The sequence below is a fragment of the Ictidomys tridecemlineatus genome, chromosome 1, assembly GCF_052094955.1.
Source record: "Ictidomys tridecemlineatus isolate mIctTri1 chromosome 1, mIctTri1.hap1, whole genome shotgun sequence".
In the NCBI taxonomy this organism is placed as follows: domain Eukaryota; kingdom Metazoa; phylum Chordata; class Mammalia; order Rodentia; family Sciuridae; genus Ictidomys; species Ictidomys tridecemlineatus.
The window spans coordinates 49,266,284-49,287,844 of record NC_135477.1 but is presented as its reverse complement, the minus strand read 5'-3'; the positions used below and the strand labels follow the sequence as shown (position 1 = coordinate 49,287,844).

At 33.2% G+C, this 21,561-nt stretch overlaps 1 protein-coding gene across 4 annotated transcripts in view; it reads right to left on the bottom strand.

Moving 5' to 3' along the window:
- P4ha1 (prolyl 4-hydroxylase subunit alpha 1) overlaps nucleotides 1-21,561 on the bottom strand; it is a 63,936-nt gene that overhangs the window by 18,941 nt on the left and 23,434 nt on the right. For 3 of the 4 annotated variants that reach the window (XM_005325922.5, XM_078040569.1, XM_013358904.4), the window contains 4 exons: nucleotides 16,583-16,822; nucleotides 13,908-14,104; nucleotides 11,186-11,362; nucleotides 8,039-8,109 (listed from right to left, as the gene is read on the bottom strand). In XM_005325922.5, the coding sequence (XP_005325979.1) occupies nucleotides 8,039-8,109; nucleotides 11,186-11,362; nucleotides 13,908-14,104; nucleotides 16,583-16,822 (685 nt within the window). Of the gene's footprint in view, nucleotides 1-8,038; nucleotides 8,110-9,290; nucleotides 9,362-11,185; nucleotides 11,363-13,907; nucleotides 14,105-16,582; nucleotides 16,823-21,561 lie in introns of all 4 variants that reach the window. The other variant, XM_013358903.4, reaches the window with a different exon arrangement.

Genomic DNA, 21,561 nt, shown 5'->3' with positions numbered 1-21,561 from the left:
GGGTCCCATCCTGGTGGGAATCCTCTTCAGGACTATTATCTTAAAAGACTTACATTCTCCTGGCACTCCTTTTCTTTCCGAGAGGGAAGAAGCATTTTTTCTTGTGTATTTTTTTAAGTTGTCAATGGACCTTTATTTATTATTTGTGTGTTTGTTTATATGTAGTGCTGAGAATCGAACCCAGTGCCTCAAACATGCCAGGTAAGTAACTCCAGCCCTGGAAGTTTTTTTGCCTGCAAATATTCTTAATGTTTTCTTAAAGTTAATAAGACTTCTTCACAAAAGCAATCTATTTTGTGGCACCTTTGCTACATACTGGAACTGCAATGACTTTGGCATCTGCTGGATGCTACTAAATGAATCAGCATGATAGTTGGGAAAATAGAGGGTATCCTCAGTTGTACACCCAAAACTCTCCTAGGTATCTCATAGTCCTTTAAAGAATCTTGGAATTAGCAACTGCCTGCAGCCTGAAGCACATCAGGGAAGGCCACCTATGAGCATTAGGAAGTGGAGAAGGCTGCTGCTTCAAAATGCTTTTTTTGTTGTTGTTGTATAAAACATTTTATTTATTGATCTTTTGGGGGGAATGTGATGCATCACCATTTTGTATTACAGCTGAGCCTTAATCTTGTAGCTTTGTCAATGTAAGTTTTTTTGGCTGGCTATGTGAAATACATTCCTGGACTTCTGCCCTCCTAATTTGTTCTTGGCCATCATCTTTCACCAGATCTCCCACATGCAGCTGCTCAAGTTCCAGGTGATGTTCTGCAAATATGCTTTTATAGTACTATGCTATCCTTCCTTTCTAGCATTAATCACAGTAATAATTTTACATTTATTTGTTATTTGACTATAGTAGATATGTTAATTTGACTCTTATTTCCAAATACATATAAATGCTGCCTGTTTCTGCTCACCAGTACAACTGTAGAACCTACAATGTCTGGCATATAGTAGATGTTTAGTAAATATTTGCTAAATGAATGAACATATTCTGTACACTTCTTAAAACAAAGCCAAGATTTATCTTATTTTACCAAATTTCTTGGTCTGTTGATCTCTTATAAATTTATCAGGACTGGCCGAGTAGATTTCCTTAGTGAGCAGAATGGGAAGAATAAAAGAGTCTTATTGTAAATTATATAGGTAACATACAGGTAATACATATTAAGAATTTGATGGATTTTTTTTAATTTAATAAGCAATCAGCAACTGACTTATAGTTAGCTGCAATGTAAAACTGATAAGTATTCTAAGAAAGCTTCAAATTAACACATCTTGATAACTGTTCCTATTCTATCCTAGAAAACTATTACCTCAAAAATCTGTTACCCAAAAAGAACCTGACTTCTGATATCTTCACTCTCCTTCCCTGCTACCACCAATTTAAGTGTCTAGGCCTATCTTTTTCTTATACTTTAGTGGAATCATTTCCTTCAGCCTTACAGAGGCATACTCCCCCCACCTCCCCTTCTGGGCTGAAAACTAAACTCAGGGCCTTGCACATGCTAGGAAAGCAATTTGCCACTGAACTAAATCCCCAATCCCCAGAAGCAGATTTCTCTATGATGCTTTTGAGTCTATCCTACTATCACATACCTTATTCTAGCAGCTGTAGCCTCCCTTTTTATCTTTAATCTCCTCCTTGCCAATGCTTGTTTGCTTGTTTGTTTTGGTACTAGAGATTGAACCCAAGAGCACTTTACCACTGAGCTATTTTGAGACATAGTCTCATACAGTTGCCGAGTCTGGCCTCGAAATTGAGATCCTCCTGTCTCAGCCTCACTGAGTAGCCAGAATTATAGGCATGTGCCACCACACCCCACTCTAGTGCTTGCTTTTTATTCTTCACTGTGAAGTCTCCTGCTACCAAGAGGAGAAAAAAAAAACTTTCATTTTTTTGCTCTTCTAGAAAGTTATCAAAGCTCTCACTTTACTCATGTAAAATTACAAAAGCAAAAAAAAAATGTTTGTTATATTCAACAAATGATCATGGAACACTGGATAGCTACATTCAAAGAAGAAAACTTCATACTATATTTAAAAATATTTTACTCAAGATGTATGAAAGAGTCAGGTGTGATGGCACACGTTTCTAATCCCAGCTACTCCAGAGGCTGAGACAGGAGAATCACAGGTTCAAGGCCAGCCTGGATAACAGGGCAAAACCCTATCTCAAAAAATCAAAGGTGTGTGTCTGTAGTTCCAGCTATTGGGAGGCTGAGGTGGGAAGGTTGCCAGGAGTTCAAGCCAGCCTGTATAGCACAGCATGACCCCATCTCAAAACAAAAAACAAAAACCACACTCCACCATAAGATATAACACTTAACCTCTACTGGGATGGCTATGATCAAAAAGACAGTAACAAGTCAGGGGCTGTGGCCCACACCAGTAATCCCAGGGACTTGGGAAACTGAGGCAGAAGGATTGCAAGTTCAAAGCCAGCCTCAGCAACTTAGAGAGGCCCTAGGCAATTTAGCAAAACCCTGTCTCTAAATGAAAAAAATAAGAAGGACTGCAGAAATGTAGCTCAGTGGTTCAGCACTCCTGGATTAAATTCCTAGTATATATAAAAAAAAAAAATCCAGGCACAAGTATGTCAATCACTAGACATGATAGACATCAAAAACCTTTTTCAAAAAAAAATTTATACAATTTAGTGGTTCTTGATTTATCCATAGAGCTGTACAATCATTACCAATACTTAATTTCAGAACATTTTTACCACCACAAAAGAAACTCAGTGCTCATTAGCAGTCACTTCCATTCTTACCAAATATCTCATTTATCAGAAAAATGATTTGTAAATATTCTATAAGTTACCTTTCCATCTCTTGATTGAATCTGTGGATGCATAAAAAATTTTTTCTGATACAGTAAAAAAAAATCTGGAAAAACTAGAAACCTAATAAATTGTTGGTGGGACTATAAAATGGGACAGCCACTTTGGAAAACAGCCTGACAGTTTCTCAAATAGTTAAACAGATTTACCATATGAATCAGCAATTTCACTTCTAGGTATAAACTCAAGAAATTTAAAATGTTTGTTCCTACAAAATCTTGTAAATATTTATAGCAGCATTATTGTAATAAAATTTATATATATATTTGCACATTTGTGGGAATATCTCTGGATAAATTCCCAGATGTAGAATTGCTACAACTTTTATATTCTGAAAAACTATACCAAATTGTCCTTTTAAAAAGCTGCACTGATTTATACCTGCTTATTTCATAAACGCTTGTTAACATCAATCTTTTTATTCTTTGTCAATCATAAAGGCAAAAATAATTTTAATAGTTTAAATTTTCTTAAAACTTTTAAAATTTGCACTTCTGATTATAAAAGATCTCAATGGAAGGTTTGGAGCTTAGCTGTGAAAGCCAATAATGATTACAGGTTAAAAAAAAAAAACTTGTCATTTTAACCGTGGTTCTATTGTATTCACTGCAGAGGAAAATGAATGACACATGGGAATCAATCCTGCAAATATATCTTTGCAGACATTACTATAGACCTATCAGGTAATAGCTATTATTCCTGCATTTAATTTAATCATCAGAAATCATGGTTTCTTTTTTCTAGTACCCAGTGCTTTACCTAAATTAATATGTAAAGTTATTTGGGGGTGGGGATGTAGTTCAGTAGTACAGCACTTGCCTAGTGTGTACAAAGCCCTGGGTTTGATTCCCAGCACTGCAAAAAATAAAAAAATAATTTAGGAATAAGTAAATAAGATTACAGAATTTATTTATTTATTTTTTAGTTGAAGTTGGGCACAATATCTTTATTTTATTTTTATGTGGTGCTGAGATCAAACCCAGAGGCTCGCACATGCTAGGCGAGGGCTCTACTGCTGAGCCACAATCCCAGCCCCAGAATTTATTTTCATAGGAAAAGAATCATTTGAAGCTGGGCATCTAATCCCAGCTACTTAGAAGGCTGAGGAATGAAGATCATAAGTTCAAGATTAGCCTCAGAAATTTTGCAAGACCCTCAGCAACCTAATGAATCACAGTCAAAATAAAAAGGGCTGGGGATATAGTTCAATGGTAAAGTGTCCCTAGGTGGCTCAATTCCCAGTAGGAAACAAAAACAACCATTTGAAGATTTCTTTTTTTTTTGTACAACTGTATTAGAAAATGTCAACTAAGTTATAGTGTTTTCCCCATAACACAGTTTAGTGCCAGGAGGAAAAAAAAAAATTTGCTTCAAATAACTTCATACAAATCCCTAACATCCATTAAAAGCTAAATTGCCCAGGGCTGGGGTTGTGGCTCAGTGGCAGAGCACTTGCCTAGTATATGTGAGGCACTGGGTTCGATTCTTAGCACCACATATCAATAAATAAAATAAAGGTCCATTGGCAACTAAAACAATAGTAAAAAAAAAACAAACTAAACTAAATTCCCCCAAATATCTTCCTTTTGGCCTTAAAGATAAACTTATTAGCCAAGTCGTACATTTAATTAGGGTACTATTTTTTTTTACATTATCATTTTTTAACATAATTTTTTAAAAAGTCACAATAATGCTTTATTATGCAATATTCTCACATTAAACGAGCACACGTGAATAAAACCATTTTGGAGGTTTTGGGTTTTGGAGATTGTTACAAATGTCAGTAATATAGTTTGAACACCATCACGGCCTTCTTGTAACACAACACAGATGTGAAAATTAACTATGTACAATTAGCTAATATAAAAATCACTATGCAAATTATCTTTTGCCTTTGTAATTTGGGGCTCAAAATGCCAGGTGGCAAAAATTCCAACAGTTCAAGTGCTCTATGGTTAACAAACTGTTGTTAACAGTGGTTCTCAGACTGAAATGGACAGATCTGTAGTCTTGTTAATTATTCTACTATTAACAAGACTACAGATCTGTCCATTTTAGTTCTTAGTCTGAGAACCACTGTTCAACCCATTAAAGGGCAGTGTTGTTAAAAATTTAAGCTAAGATTATGTTAAAATTTTTAAAAATCTGAAATTATTTAAAATTATTTGTAATGCTTACATATTGTAAAAGTACTTTTATATCTGGATCTGCTCCTTATTAGCATGGTAAACTAAATTCTGAGCATAATATAAACATTATATTTGGTATCATAAATGTCATATTGTAGGAAAGTATTACTTCAGAGCAAAGAAATTAAAATCATTTCCAAGAATAATTCACCAAATCATAGAAGATTTTTCTACCACTTTAAATAGATTATTGTTTATTATATATATCACTTTATATTACTTCAACCGAACTTTATAAGCTCATCTAATTTGTCTTTTCAGAACATGTAACTAAACGTTTACCTTTCAAAACTTCAATTTCTTAGCCAGGCATTGACTTAGGAGGCTTCTTCAATTTAGCAAGGCTCTAAGCAATTATGTGAGATGACCCTGAGTAGCTGGGGCTACAGGTGTGCACTAGCATGCCTGGCTTAAATCATGTTTTAAATTATAAAGAACTTTCAAAAATATTTTGCCAAAGAAAATTCCATTTGCTGGAATGCTGGGATAAATTTTACTTCCACAGAAGATAATGTACTCTCTTAGATATTTCTCAAAATACAGTTATTTGAAATCACCTTCCAGGAATTTTCAGAATACAGATGTTCCCAGAGCAAAAGAAAGCATTATATTAACAGACATCAGAACACATAAATTTTCTTCCATTTGTTATCTGAGATGCCTTTTGCTTATACAAGAGAAAATATTTATTTCACTTACAGGAATCTTCAAAATTAAGATTTACAGTGATGGGTGGCAAATGACTCCACATAGCTTTAAAATAAATTTTCAAAATAGAAAAAACACATTTTTACTTATTAATATAAAACATCAGGGGGCTGGAGTTGTGGCTCAGTAGTAGGGCACTTGCCAAGCACTAGGTTCAATTCTCAGCACCACATATAAATAAACAAATAAAGTTCCATCAACATCTAAATATATATATAAAAAACACAACATAGGACTAGGGGATGTAGCTCTGTGGTATAGTCCTTACCTAGTATGCACAAGGCCCTGGGGTTCAATCACCAGTACCACCCACAAAAGATTTGTGTGCTTGTGTGTATATATATGTATATACATATATACATACATATGCAAATATGCATATATATACATATATATGTATGTATAGATTTTATATATACAATATAATAGAAATTATAATATATATAATATGTATATAATTATATATAATAGAAAATTTCCAGGAAATGTCTTCCAAAACCCTTAACTTATTAAATGTTGCTTTATATGCTTCCTAGAAACATCCAAATGTGAAGAATTAAGTACTTATAAATTTTATGATAGTAAAAATGTCTAAAACCATGCAATCATCTCTGATGAATTACCTAACAGCTTGTTTTTCTTTTTTTTAAAGAAGGGGTTCATTTTTGTAGAAATAAACAAGGTTCTGTAATCAATGGAAAATTAGTGTAACTTAAAGTCAGGTTAATTACAATGATCAGAAGCACTATAAATTATTCTCAGAACATGTCTACCCAAGTTGGTTTCTGCAAATTGTTACCATCTATTGGTGTTCCTGAAAGACAATTGGCTCCTACAATTAAATCAAAATCATATTAAAGCAAATTTAAATTTTCTTCATGTCTTCTGATCGAGTTCTGGAAGCTCTACTCCAAAATATGGCACCTAGCATATGAGGAAATAGCAAAGCCAGAAAATCTCTCCGACCTCCTCCTATTCTTTACCCATAAAGCAGGCCATAAAAGAATTCTCTGACCTTCCTCCAAAATAAAAATATTTTCATTCCAAAGATACCCTCCTTTATACCTGAAGGAAAAGAACTTATTCTTATCCTTAAAGATACAGAGATGCCAAGAAGTATCTGAACAAACAGGCCTTGTTAAATTCACTCTTGTTTATCACCATTAGATCATATGCTACTTTGTCCAATCATGCTTTTCTAAAGGCTTTAATGTAATGTAACACTTTATTAAATAAATTTGAATGTTCTTATTAATCCCTTTGGTTGTAGTGACTCAGCCATAACCTAGTGAGAGGTGAGAAAAAAACCCTTTTCTTCCCTATTCTTACTGGGCAAGAGGACAAGCAGTGGTATAGGGTAGAGACAGGTAGGAAACTAGAATATGCATATGGTGATGTTAAGGTTAGTACATGAAGGACATAAATATATGTTCAAAAAACAGAAAATGTTCAAGAATGTATTATCTAATCTTTAAAATTATTTAACAATTATTTGTAAAATAATTGTTAAAAATCTATGTAATTCTTTGCATAATTTTTTTAGTTGACAACTAAAATTTTCATAAATAATTTCAAATGATTTCATTCTGTCACAATGAAATACTGGTGTTATTTTGGTTTTGGTACTGGGAATTAAACTCATGAGCACTTTACCATTGAAGTACATCCCAGTTCTTTCTGAGATAGGGCCTTACTAAATTGCTGAGGCTGCCCTTGAATTTATAATCCTCCGGCTTAAGCCTCCCGAATTGCTGGGTTACAGGTGTGTGTCTCTGTGCTTGCTTCTAAACTCTATATTCTTAAAAATCATTCCAGTGATCTATCAGCTAATAATCAGAATCTCTTTAAATATTGTCAAAAGCAAGGAATCTAAAACTGACTTGCAAAGGTTTCCTTATGTAATAACTCAAGGTGTTTACTTTCTTAATACAGCTACTATGTGAACTAGAGATTAACTCTTATTTATAATAGAGTCCAAATTAGGCCCTGTTCTATGAAGAGTCTTCGGGATCTTCTCTTACTTCAATATGAGAATATAACTTTACATATAAGTTAAAGAGTTTAGGAGCCTTACCAGGCACTCTGTAATCTAATAAATTACTTTGGAAAATGTCATCAACTGCCCCATAACCATGTCTGTTTACTGGTTCATCATAAAAATTCAAGCACAGATGTCATCAAATACCTACACTTAACAGCTGAGGTCTCAGAAACCATATCAAGGATTTTGTGAAAATTAAATTCAAGAAAGAAAATGGTCCAAATATGACCAAAGTTCTCTCCATTACTCCCTTACCTCTTAGATACTCTGTACTGTGCTGTGGTCAATTTTCCAGTCTCGGGGTCATGTACTGTAGCTCGGCTCAGCTACGAAAAAAAAGAAAAAAGGAAAAAAAAGAAAGGACAAGGACTTACTCCAGTAGCAGGCAATTTTGGACTTTATTCCTTTTCTTTTGTTTTGCCAAGCCACAGGTGATTGGAAGGATTCAGATTGGTCTGGATGGTAGGTAATAGTTTCAAATCAGCAAAAAAACATTTAGAAAGGTGGCAATAAGAAGAGCCACCTCTAAATCAAGAGAAAAAAGGGTTGTTGACAGATTCTATGTTGTAGATTTATTGTCCTTTCACTTTAAAAAAAAATCATTTGAAACTGTATGTAAATGATTTTTGGCACTGGATTTCACAGGCATCTTCCCAGATCCAGAAGTTTAATGTTCTTCAAATATTTGGGGGGGGCGGAAATAGTCTGTGTAAGTACATTTTTTTTAAAGAATTTAGTCTTTATTTTTTTATTTATGTGAAGCTGAGGATTGAATTCAGTGCCTCGCCCATGCTAGGCAAGTGCTCTACCACTGAGCTTCAACCCCAGCCCTGTAAGTACATTTTAATAACTCTCACCAAGATAACTGTTTTTCACTGTCCCTGCAAAGTGAAAGGCAAAATTAAGTTCAGAAGTAATTTTTGGAAGCTTGAGCTCAGAAGCATAACTCTGTTTTTTCCATTGCCAACTTTTGAGTCAGCAAATTTTTTTTTTAAATAAAATACTCCAACAGGAGAAATACATTACTTTGTAATGACAATATTTTATAAGATGTAAGGGCAAATGCCAACACAATCACCATGAAAGATGATGTGAATCACTGCAGCACTTAGGAATGCCAGAGAAATGCATAAGCAAGGTCTATTCCCAGATTAACCAGGCTGCTGCTTTTTCTTTATTTCCTTTATTTCCTTCATTAGCAAAAGTGGGGAAAAGAAAACAAGTATCAGGTCATTTCCTGGATATTTGATACCTGATCTTAAGATACAAAGCTACTAATTCCCTAATCATAACAAACCAACTAACAATTGAAAAGAGAACTTCTAGTTAAAGGGAAAAGCCTGTGAAACACAGAGCAGTTTATCTGTGTGTTATCCTGTTTACATATAAGGTGGCAACTTGAGCTGGAGACTGAAAATGACCTATTTCCCTTAAATGAATAAAAATTCCTGTAGGATGTACAAAACACTCATTAGAGGGCAAAATATGCAGCATACACATCTCTTACCTTTTGCTAATTCTGTAATGTACCGTCTCCAAGTCTCCTGTTATTGGGTTTGAAATGGTGGCTCGCCTCAGCTGTGAAGCCAACCATCAAAACAATTGCATTACAAGACAAAAAATGAATCACATTTATCCAACCAGTCAGAATTCTGGTGTTTTGTTTTGAAAGGAGAGTAAGTAGAGGAAATAACTCCATACACTTCCATTCACCTTGTGTTGAGCAGTGAAAGTCAGTTGGTTTCTTAGGATTTTGTATTTTTTTAAAAAAATTATTATTTTATGTACTTTTATGTTGTATGAATAAAGGATTACAAAACAGATTGGAATATAAATTTCTTTCAATGGTTAGAGGATCTGACAGTGAGGAAGAGAGAAATTTCTAAAATTTAAAGCATAACTTACAGCTATAAGAATGGCTATTTACAATTAGTGATCTATTCCAAATTCTCTGATTTTAATTTTTAGTGACAGAACTGTTTACAAACACTAATACTGTTTAGAATTCATTTTAAGGTCAATCTTTCCTCCTTCACGACATCCATTTAACATATACAGTGAAATAATTTTGGACTGAGGAGAAAGGCAGATGAAAAGAACTCATAAATGAAAGGGTTGACAGCCAAGATATTATTTCAGACGAGACCGGGTGCATTCAGGGTGGCATGGCCATAGACTATTATCTCAAACTTCTTTTTTTAAAATAAAAGAGTGTTTCTGTGGTTAACAAAAGTTACTGACCACAAATAAAGGACTAAAATAGGAAGAAAATAACAGAATATGATGTAGTTATAAGTAGCATTCTGATAGTAGATGTATAAAAATTTCAGTGGAGAGTGCCCATCTGCATTAGACCAGTCATTTCAGTTAAAATGTAATCTTTGACTAAAAAATACCAATTTGGAAAAGTAGTCAAAACTAAAAAAAAAAAATTCAAAGTTAATTTTGCAGTACACATACCCACATAATTTAAACCTTTATGATATAACAGGAGTGAATAATTTTATTTTTAGAAATAAAATTTTCTTGTAATATAGCCACATTCATGTATTTTAAAACCACACTTTATTATATATTTTCTTTGGCTGTTTTTATACTGCAATGACAGAGTTGAGTTGCCTATAAGGCCTAAAAAGTATTTTCTATCTTGACCGTTATAGAAAAAAAACTCACCAATCCCGATGTAAACAAGTAAATAAAAATATGCCCACGATTTAACAAAATCTTCCTGAAAGTGATAGCAGTTTGTAGTTTACTATCAATAAGATAAACTGTTTTAAGATCAAGCTGATTAAAAAAAAAAAAAGGCAAGAGCATAAAGGCTATCCTTTCCCAGATTATCACACAAAAAAAGAACTTCTACTCTGAATAGTTTGTAGGACTGGGTTTTAACCTACGTTAAATTATTTTTCTTATCAAGATATAGGTTACAGTCAAAAAACTATGATGTCAACCTTTAAAAATTAGCATGATTCTTGTGCCCAATTATATTTTTCTGGTATTAATGTGTCTAAAAGGGAATGAAAATATTTCAGAAGTCTTTTTTTTTTAAAAAAAGATATTTTAAAAAGTTAAGTTTTGACCTCTGCAGGTATTAAGACTACAAAATATAAGAAAAAGTTCTTCAGTAAGACAGTGAAAGAGATTTGTTAAGTGTGAACAGTGTGAATAAAAATCTCATCTATAATTTTCATAATTCAGTTTCAGAATTACTTGTTTTGATAACAAACAGAAAAACTGGTATACATAGAGCATAATTAACAACTCCATTATGTTTAAGTGATAATATCTAAAACTATCTGTGAAGTTATTGCCTTATCAATTATCCTTTCTATTATCTTACAAAGGAAACATTATAGGCAGGTACAGTAAGCTGAGGAGAAAAAAAGAAAAAGAATTTACCCTGGGTTTTGCTAGATCTTTGACGATTTCAATTTCTGCATCAGAAATAATATCATGGAAACGAATAATACGAGGTTTATCCCACTCATCCTCTTGTTTGGCGGGAGCCAGAATAAATTTAGGATTCCGGTTTCCATCATGGTAGCGGCAAAACAGCTTTTTTTGTCTGCGAGGAGTCTAAACATAAAGTTAAAAAAATGCTAAGTATATTATATTTGGTAATATTTTAAATAGCTATTCCTTCACATATACATAAGAGTATCTCTGGAAAAATACACAAAGTACTCTGCAAATACTTTGCATCAAAAAGGACTTTCAGGGCTGGGTCTGTGGCTCAGCAGTAGTGCACTTGCCTTAAATGTGTGAGGCACTGGGTTCAATTCTCAGCACCACATATAAATAAATAAAATAAAGATCTATCAACAACTAAGGGAAAAATATTTTTAAAAAAAGACTTTCAGGACTTAAAATTTATTAATGATTATTTTCTTGGGGGAGATGAGTCTAAATAGGAAAAAACGTAGGGTTTTTAACAATTCCTCATCAAAATAAAGTTCAAAATTACAAATTTGAAAGAAACAAGGAAATGTTTATGGAAATATGAAATGAATGCTACCACTGTTCCAGACTTCAAAAAGTAACTGGGTCTGTGCGTGCGTGGAACACGCCTGTAATCCCAGCAGCTCGGGAGGCTGAAGCAGAAGGATCACAAGTTCAAAGCCAGTCTCAGCAATTTAGCCAGATCCTCTCAAAATAAAATATAAAAAGGGCTGGGGAAGGGCTGAGGTTGTGGCTCAATGATAAAGTACTTGCCTACCATGTGTGAAGCACTAGGTTCAATCATCAGCACTGCATATAAATAATAAATAAAATACAGGTCCATCAACAACTAAAAATATATGTTAGAAAGGTATGTGAGTGGGGCTAGGATTGTGGCTCAGAGGAGAGCACTCATCTAGCATGTGTGAGGCCCTGGGTTCGATCCTCAGCACCACATAAAAATAAATAAATAAAATAAAAGGTATTTAAAAAAAAAAGTTTGGGGGTGGGTTGTGGTAGGGTTGGACCGGGAATGTGGCTCATTGGTTAAGCAACCCTGGTAGCAAAAAAAAAAAAAAAAACTGGAAAGTACACAGAAAGTGAAAAAATACCTAGAAGAAAAGGGACAAAACCAAACAGGTTTTCCTAAATACTTCACAATTAAATGCTTATAGTGGTAATAATAATAATAATAATAATAATAATAATATTTAAACTGCAAAGGTGAAACTGGGCCATTCTGTAAAAGAGAAAACAAGCTATTAAAGAAGCCAGGTGCTTTTATTAGGGGGCATAAAATACAGCTGTCATCAAACATCTATACCTTAGGGGCTGGGGTTGTAGCTCAGCGGTAGAGTGCTTGCCTAGTGAGTACTTGACTAGCACATGTGAAGCAGTGGGTTTGATCCTCAGCACCAAATTAATTAATTAATTAAAGGTACTGTGTTCAACAACAATAACAACAACAACAAAAAAAAAACCTTAAAAAAAATATACATTAATGAAGGTCCTAGACAAGCATTCTAACACTGAACTACAACCGCCCCCCCCCACCTGTTTAAAGAAGTCTCTAACAATGAAATGAATTAACCATTTGATAAAACAGATGCTCCTTTGTGGGCAAAGTTGACATGTATTTGTTACATTAAACTACTAAATTAGTAGGCTCCTGTTTTTAAAGGTTACTAAGGGCAATAAAAAAGTCTGCTTGCTGTTGGAAATTTGATGATTTTATAGAACTATTGTAATTTTTTTTTAAAGTGTGATCATGGCCTTATTCTGAATCCTTACTTTAAAAGATACACACTGTTAAAGTTTGGATCCGTTTGAGTTTGTTATAGTCAAGAAAAATTCAAACATCTTTCAGAAGTCTACCCTTTCCTCTAAAAATTCACTAATTATTTTTCAACTGAACACCACTACTTAAAAGAAGGTCCCATGATCAATTATTTTGATCATGTATATTAAATTTATAATAATGCAAGTTATTCTAAAAAGTTTCTGAGAAGTCCTCAGGCTAAACAAAAACCTATGTTCAATTTTGTTCAACTGATGTTCCTTGGAACATTTTTGGTTTGGGCCCCAAAATCTATTGCTATCCTAAAGAGCTGGCATTTTGAGTTCTAAATACATAAAAATCAATATACAATAAATAAAGGAAAATTTATAGATATATTTGGATCTCTTAAAGAGTAAATATTAAAATAAATCTGTCAAATGTCTGTTTTAAGTATTTCTTAAATAGACTAAAACATTTCACAAAGGAATCTTTTTAAGATTAAATAGGATCAAAACTACAAGAGATTATTGTACAAATCAATCTTTATGTCTCATAAAATCAGATTACAATTTCAACATAAGATGGCTGAAATCTTTTCTGCTTTAAATATAAGAAAATATATCTATTTGATCCTTCACCCTATAAGCCTCTTTTGACCTGTGAAATGTAATATTACCACAAATGCATATAATGAAATATGATCCACAAGTTTTGTTTTACCAACAATTGGAGCATATAATAGTGTGACATCCACAGCAAGGTAATGTGGCATACTATAATATTTTACACAGTCATTCTGAATTTTATCTGACTTAAAAGAACTCTGGCTCTCTCTTGCACAATGTACATACATACACACACACACACATTCTCTTACACACACAATTGACTTTTCCACTTTACCATTTTGATACCCTCCCCACGGCACAGCATTTCGTACTTCCGTCTCTCTGGCAGGTAATCCACAGCAATCCCTTTTTTCTTCATTGTGGTTTTCTGATCAGACTGCTCATCTGAAGCAGACTTATTGACATCTTTTTCTTTAGCCATTATATACTCAAAATATTTTAAGTTACCATTAGCTCTCTGATGTTCAGGATCTATTTATTACAAGAGAAATAAAGCATGTCCATGGGTAAATTTACAGTTGTTCAAGCATCAGAATACAGTAACATAAATATAGCAGACCATATAATTTATCTTCCAAACTAAAATGATTTAAAGGAGGAATAAAAATTATTATATTGTAACAATAGATATAAAATAGTACTGTGCCAAGTAAATGAGGATATACAATCATACTATGTAAAAACAGTTGGAAACAGCCTTTTATTCAAGGTAGCAATTATTGCTTCTACTTTGAGAACTTACTAATCAGCTAAAGGAACTATGTTGAACTTGATGTCAAATGAATCTTGAAATCTTACTCATTTTATATATTTGAAGAACTGGAAAAGATCTTTCTGAGACTGAAAAGTAATCACTATGGTGAAGACAAAACATACATGGTTGAAAAGCAAAATTTTCCACAGCTATATTATTAATGCAGAACACAGTCTACATCTGAGGGCTAAGTGGATTACAGTCCCAACCTTCTAAGTAAGAAGGAAAAAGGAAACTAAAGATATAATTTTCAAATAAGCCAGAATCCACTAACTGCCTCAGAATTGCTAGTGATAATTTTAGCTACCTTTCAGTAAAGAGGAAGAAAAGAAACATACCACCCATCTGGGGAAAGTGGGGGGAAAAAAATCAAAGCAATCCAAACTACTACTATACACAGATAAAAAAAAAATGCAGAATGGTACGTAGAGACTTCATGAGGTGTTTAAAAAAATCTAGTACTAGACTGTATAATATTTCTCTCCTTCAGAAACCACTCACAATATATGTCATGATATACTATAAAAGCCTATTTTTTGTAAAATGGAAAAGTGTATATTATGTGCAGAGGAGTATATATTACATTGAAAATTTGTGTGTATCTTGGGTAACTGGCTCATGGATGACTCTTCTATATATTTTCCTATTTTAATTTTCTACAATGAGTACAAAGTATGTTTTAATTCAGGAGGAAATTCATTGGAAGACACTGAAAGAAAAGGAAAGGATAATTGAACTAATATCTATTTGACTTTTTTCCTAACATATACAAATATTCCTATTCACAAAAGAAATTTTTACAAAGTTTTAAATCTTCATTATAGCCAGGTACACTGGCACATGCCTGTCATCCCAGTTCAAGGCTCACCCAGCTCATTTAGTAAGACCCTGTCTTAAAATAAAGAACAAAAAGGGCGGGGATATACTTCAACGAAGAGTGCCCTGGATTCCATCTCCAGTACGGCAAAAAAACAAAGAACTTCATTATATACCAAAGACTTCCTGCAATTGTTATATAGATTCTAGACTCCATATCCAATATTATGATTGAGCAGATCAAGTATAAATTAAGAAATTATGGGGGCTGCGGGTGTAGCTCAGTGTTAGAGCACTTCCCAGTACATGTGAGGCACTGGATTCAATCCTCAGCACCACATAAAAATATTGTGCCCATCTAAACTAAATAAACATAAATAAGGAATTTTCATTTCTAACAAGTGACCAAGTAATTCTAGTACTAGACCATGTAGTGTTCATGGTCCCTGGACCATACTTGCAGAAAGAATACATCTCTGTAGAAAGTGTAGTGGTAAAATTCTCATAAAATGTAAATTTTTTTTTTTTTTTTTTTTTTTTTAGTAGAGGTGACTGAAACCAGGGATGATCTACCACCAAGCTATATACCTAGTCCTTCTGATTGGTTTGAGATAAGTTCTAAATTGCCTAGCTGGGCTTAAATTTAAATCCTCCTCCCTAACCTCTTAAATTGCTGGGATTACAGGCATGTACTAGCACACTGGTCTTATTTTTCTAATATCTGAATATGAAATTCAACAAACTGATAACACTCTTCAAAGGAAACTCATTAACATGTAATATGGCAACATGGTAAATAAACATTTTTAATTATATTTTTATTGGTGCATTATAATTATAAATTATAGTGGAGTTCACTGTGATATGTTCATACATACACATAATTTGATGATTTCATTCACCAGCACCTCCCCTTGCCTTCCTCCTTAATCGCCTTCCTCTACTCTATTCTTCTCCCTTCTATTTTTATGAGATTCTTCATTTATATTCCTTTTTCTCTCTAGCTTCTACATATGAGAAAAAGCATTCAAAACCTGATTTTGAGTCTGGCTTATTTCACTTAGCACAATGTGATGAATGAATATTTTTGACTAAATTAGACAAGATTTGGTTTTGAAATTCCTGGAAAATATAGAGCAGAGGAACACAGCCACTGTTGTAGTACTATTAGGTGAGAAAAACTGGTTGCCATTTACTTTGAGAATTAACAGTGAGGGGATAAAGTGTATCTAACAGATATGGCTCTTGAATTCTAATAAATAAAAAAGCACCAAAGATATATCGATGAGTGAATGGGTAGATACATACATACATACACAGATGATATATATCCCCAACCCAATATAATTATAACCTTAAGTTACACATGGATAACATACCTAGTTCAAGAAGCTTCTTTGTGAGCAAAAGAGCCTTATCCAGATCTCCCTGCTGGTATACTGCATAGCTCAAATAATCCAGAACAGAGACTTTATCTATGGTAGAAACCTCGCCTTCATCCAGCTGCCTTAGTGCTTGATCCATCCATAGTTCTGTATGGTAATAATCTGCCTCTGTATAGGCCACTTTGCCCAACTCAAAGCAGTCCTCAGCTGTTAGAAAAGATTTGTGTTTTACTCCTATGAAAGAAAAAAAATAGAGAACTTTAGGAATCTTTACATTACTTTAAATTTTATTTAGGACCACAGAGCTTTCAAAGTACGATTTAACTTTACAATAATCCTGAGGTAAAAAAAGGCAAAAATTATCCTAATTTTATAACAAAGGAACAATTTACAAGGTAATACAGAATGATAGAGAATACACTGCTGGTAAAAGAGGACACAGCACTTAAAGAACCCAAAATTTAAATCATCAGCCATTATACCCAAATGAAACATCACTGAAGTTGAAATATACTCTTCTCTAACACACAGCAATAACCATGAGATGTATCTATCTTACTCTTCACCAACAATCTGGGCAAGAGATGAATGTACAGTAAGAGAGGCAATCCTGTAAAATGTTTGCTTTTTAAAAAATGGCATTAATGATATATAATTTAAAAATCATGGTCTACCCACTTAGATTATAATAGCTCTTAGAATATATAGAATAATGCAACAATCATCACAATCTGTTTAAAACAGTTTGTATACTATAAGTGAGAGAAAATATCCCCTATAGAATTCCATAGACATATCCTAAGGGAGGTTTTAATTTCAAATTTATATTGCCTGCATGGTCTGAAAAACTAAAGCAAAAAAATTAACATGATCTTAGTTGGCAATGTTATAAGACATCTAGCAACATTTATACTCTGCAAAATGTACCCTTTTCCCAAGCTTTGCAATATTCCTACAGGTGATGCAGAATGAACACACACAATCCAAAACTGCAAAATACATTATAAGCCATTATGAATAAAATCAGAAATTATAAAAAAAGCACTAGATATACCCCAAGATCTTCATATATTGGAGATTAAGAATATAAAATAACTGATTAAAATGTTCGAATAAATTATGTGAATGATAAAGATACCTGCTGACATTTGGATGTTAAATGTCTCCCAAAGGTCCATGTTTTTAGGGTTGGTCCCTAGATTAGCAATAGGGAGGTGTGGAAACTTTGGGGAGCTTTGGGGAAATACCTGTGAAGGAGACTGTGGGACCTTGGCCCTTTCCTCTTTGCTTCCTGGCTTATGAGGTAAACAATTTACTTTCCTACATGTTCCCCACCATAGCCATCTAACATTCTCACCAGAAGTCCAAAGCAATGGGGTCTACCTGATGCTAGATTGGAACCTCCAAAACTGTGAGCCAAAGTAAACTTTTTAAGTTAATTGCCTTAGGTATTTTTGTTATATTAATATAAAGCTGCCTAATATAGTAGCCTACAAAGGACCAGGAAAATTCAAGTGGGGTGAGGTGGTAACTTCCAGTTGTTAAGTACAAGTTGAGTATCCCTAATCTGAAAGAAATGCTTCAAAATCTGAAACATTCTAAGCACTGACACGACACCATAGTGAGAAATCCCACACCTGTCCTCATATAACAGGTCACAAAGTGCAGACGCACTAAAAAGTTGTGTGAAATTATCTTCAGGCTATATGTATAAAAGGTTTATTAAACATAATTTTTTTTGTTTAGACTTAGGATCTATCCTAAGATATCTTATTATATGCATCCAAATATTCCAGAATCTGAAAAACTCCAAAATCACAAATACTTCTGGTCCCAATTTCTGGTTTGAACTTATTTCAGATATGGGTTACTCAACCTGTATAATCAATGCTATTAAAAACTCACTGGACAGATTAAATAGTGGACCATATATAACTACAAAGAGAATGATGAAACTAGAAGAGCTAAATAAATCAGCATGTGATAAACTAGCCAGAATACAACAGAGAGAGAGAAAGAGAAATGAAGTGCTAGTTTTAAAACACAAGGAATAAAAAATAAAGTCTGTCTACTTAGAGTTCCAGGAAAAAAAAAAAAAAAACAGGAGACAATATGTGGAGACATTAAAGACAGAGTGGTAGAAATTTTTCCAGAATTAAAACAGGAAGCACAATGAATTGCTCACCAAATGAATAACACATATACAAAGGTTTATTAAGGATGTATTTCAAGATGGAGAAAAATTTGCTCAAAAGAAAAGTTTGAGGTACAAGAATGATTAACAAAGAAACTGGCATACATATGAGCCAATCTAAATTGAACTAACAAATTGGCAAAAATATCAAAGTTTCACAATATCTTTTGGGAAAAGGGTTATATACTACTGGCAGAAATGCAAATTGATACAAACCCATGGAGTGTATGGGGACAATATTAGCAAAATTATTTATTTACTCTGAATCAGTGGTACCCCTTTAAGAAAAATATCTGTAAAGACTAGTTAGCAAAAATAGAAAATAGCCTACTAACGAGGTTACTAGCAGCATTATTTTTTTAAGCAGAAAAGTACTGCAAATAAACCAGATTTTCATCAATAGGGGTGTGTTTAAATAAACTGTGGAACCTCCACAATAGAGTAATATGCAGCTGTAAAGTGAAGTGAAGATATTTTTAGGATATAAAGTAATATTTAGGAAATATAAGTTAAAATACCAAAGTACAGAACAGTATTCACAATATACTGCTTTTTGTGTAAATGTAAACTGTGTTACCTTTTGTGTATATGTCAAGAGGAAATAGGAATATGTATACTTAGTTTTTCTATTTCAATACTTTAAAAAAACATAACAAAATGGTTACACACAGAAAAACAAAGGGAATAAGATGAAGAGTACAGAAATTAAAGTGAGATTTCTATAAATGTGCTTTAGTATAGATTGGGAGATTAAAGAATATGAAAGTTTTATATAATTAAAGGGAAAGGTCAATAATCCTTAAAAATAAAGAATAAAACACTGATTGAACCCAATTGTAAAACATGTTGAAGGCAGACCACACAGAGCAATTAATTATTTTAGGTGTCTTCAAGGTAATATTTTGACTTTTCATAACTGGTGTTATATATATATACTAAGGATTTAAAAAAAAAAAGTCATGGACTGGGGTTGTGGCTCAGTGGTAGAGTGCTTGCCTAGCATGTGTGAAGCACTTCGATTCTCAGCACCGCATATCAACTAAAAAATATTTTAAAAAAAAAACAGCTGTAGTGGTACATGCCTGTAATCCCAGAGACTTGGGAGGCTATGGCAGGAAGACTGCAAAGTTTAAGTCAGCAACTTATGAAGAATGTGTCTCAAAAATAAAAAGGGTTGAGGATATGACTCAATGGTTAAGCATCCCCAGTTCATCCCAATACCAAAATAAATAAGTAGTACAAAAAATACTGCAGTGAGTAGTCAATATTATTAACAGCAAAGGCATTTTTATCCTCTGATATTATTTTGAGCATATTATAGGTAATATAAAGAAGTGATTAAGTTAATGTCATTAGGAATCAAAATTTTCACTAGAGAAAGGAGATACAAGCCCTGTAATCTTTAATTTGAATCAGAACTAATATGAATCCACATCTGTCCCATCTCTGTTCATTAAAAAGACCCGGAATAAATGACAAACAGAAATAAACACCCCTAGAACCTAGCTAGTCTGTTCCTTAAGTGCTATTCCCTGTTAAAAGGAATCAAGGGTTGTTGAAAAGCCTGATTCCAGCTTTGGAATAGAATTTATAAGATAAACTTGGAAAAAACTATGCCCAAAAGTAAGAAAGTTTCCTAGCTATCAAAGAATATGATCACTTCAAAAAGACAAAATGAGATGACAAGCTAATCTGAAAAAATTCACATGGGCAAAATAAGGTAATCTGATACAATGAATAAAACAGACTGAAATAAAAAAATACTACATATAAAAATGAGTTCATGATATTTTAGATGAAGATCACTGGTCACTAACAAAAGTTATTAGGATATCAACTAATTATGCTGAAAACTGATAAAGAGGAATGTTCTTGTTATTACAGAATTCCAGCTAATCAAACTAGATGAAATGAGGAAAATCACCATTTTGTAACCCTGAATGAAATAGTGGCTCTAGGCAATGATCATCAAAGCCCCAAAAACCATGAGTTAAACTCAGAAAAAAACATTATATGGAAGGATCAGGCTCTCAGTACCTGAACCTACTTATCAATCAGCATCACAAAAAGTGTAGGAGACATTAGGTGTCCATTCAGATAATTCAATAGAAAGTTCACAGCGCCACCTATGGAGTTAGTGAAATAAACCTAAACTGAATGCCTCAAGCTCTAACCAGTTTATAGGAAAGGAGAGTTAGAAAAAGAAGTTTAAACACCACCAAAGAAGAAATCAGCCAATTCCAGGATGTGGGACATTCCATAGAACATATGTCCATATTTTCCATACTTATCAATAGCATGAAGAATTAGAAAAAGAAAAGAAAAATTTAACCCAAAACTCCAACTATGAAAAGATATCTTTGAGATCATCACAGAAATTGAATATTGACTAGGTATTAAATTATTAAGGGAATAGTATCCATTTTGTTATGCAGGATAATAGCTAAGTAGTTATGTAAATTTTTAGAAAAATCTGAACAGTTAAAATATGCATACTGAATTATTTGTGAATAAAATAACAGAAATATCTAGGATTTGTTTTTAAAATATTCCAGCAAAAACAACAAAAAGGAGGAGTGAAGGAACAGATAAAATACCAAAATATTAAGAACCTTTGGGGGGCTGGGGCTGTAGTTCAATGGCAGAAAGCTTGCCCAGCATGTGTGAGGCACTGGGTTCCATCCACATAAAAATAAACAAATAAAATAAAAGCATTCTGTCCATACACAACTATCAAAAAATAAAAAATAAAAAAAGGAACCTTTGGAGCTCTATGATG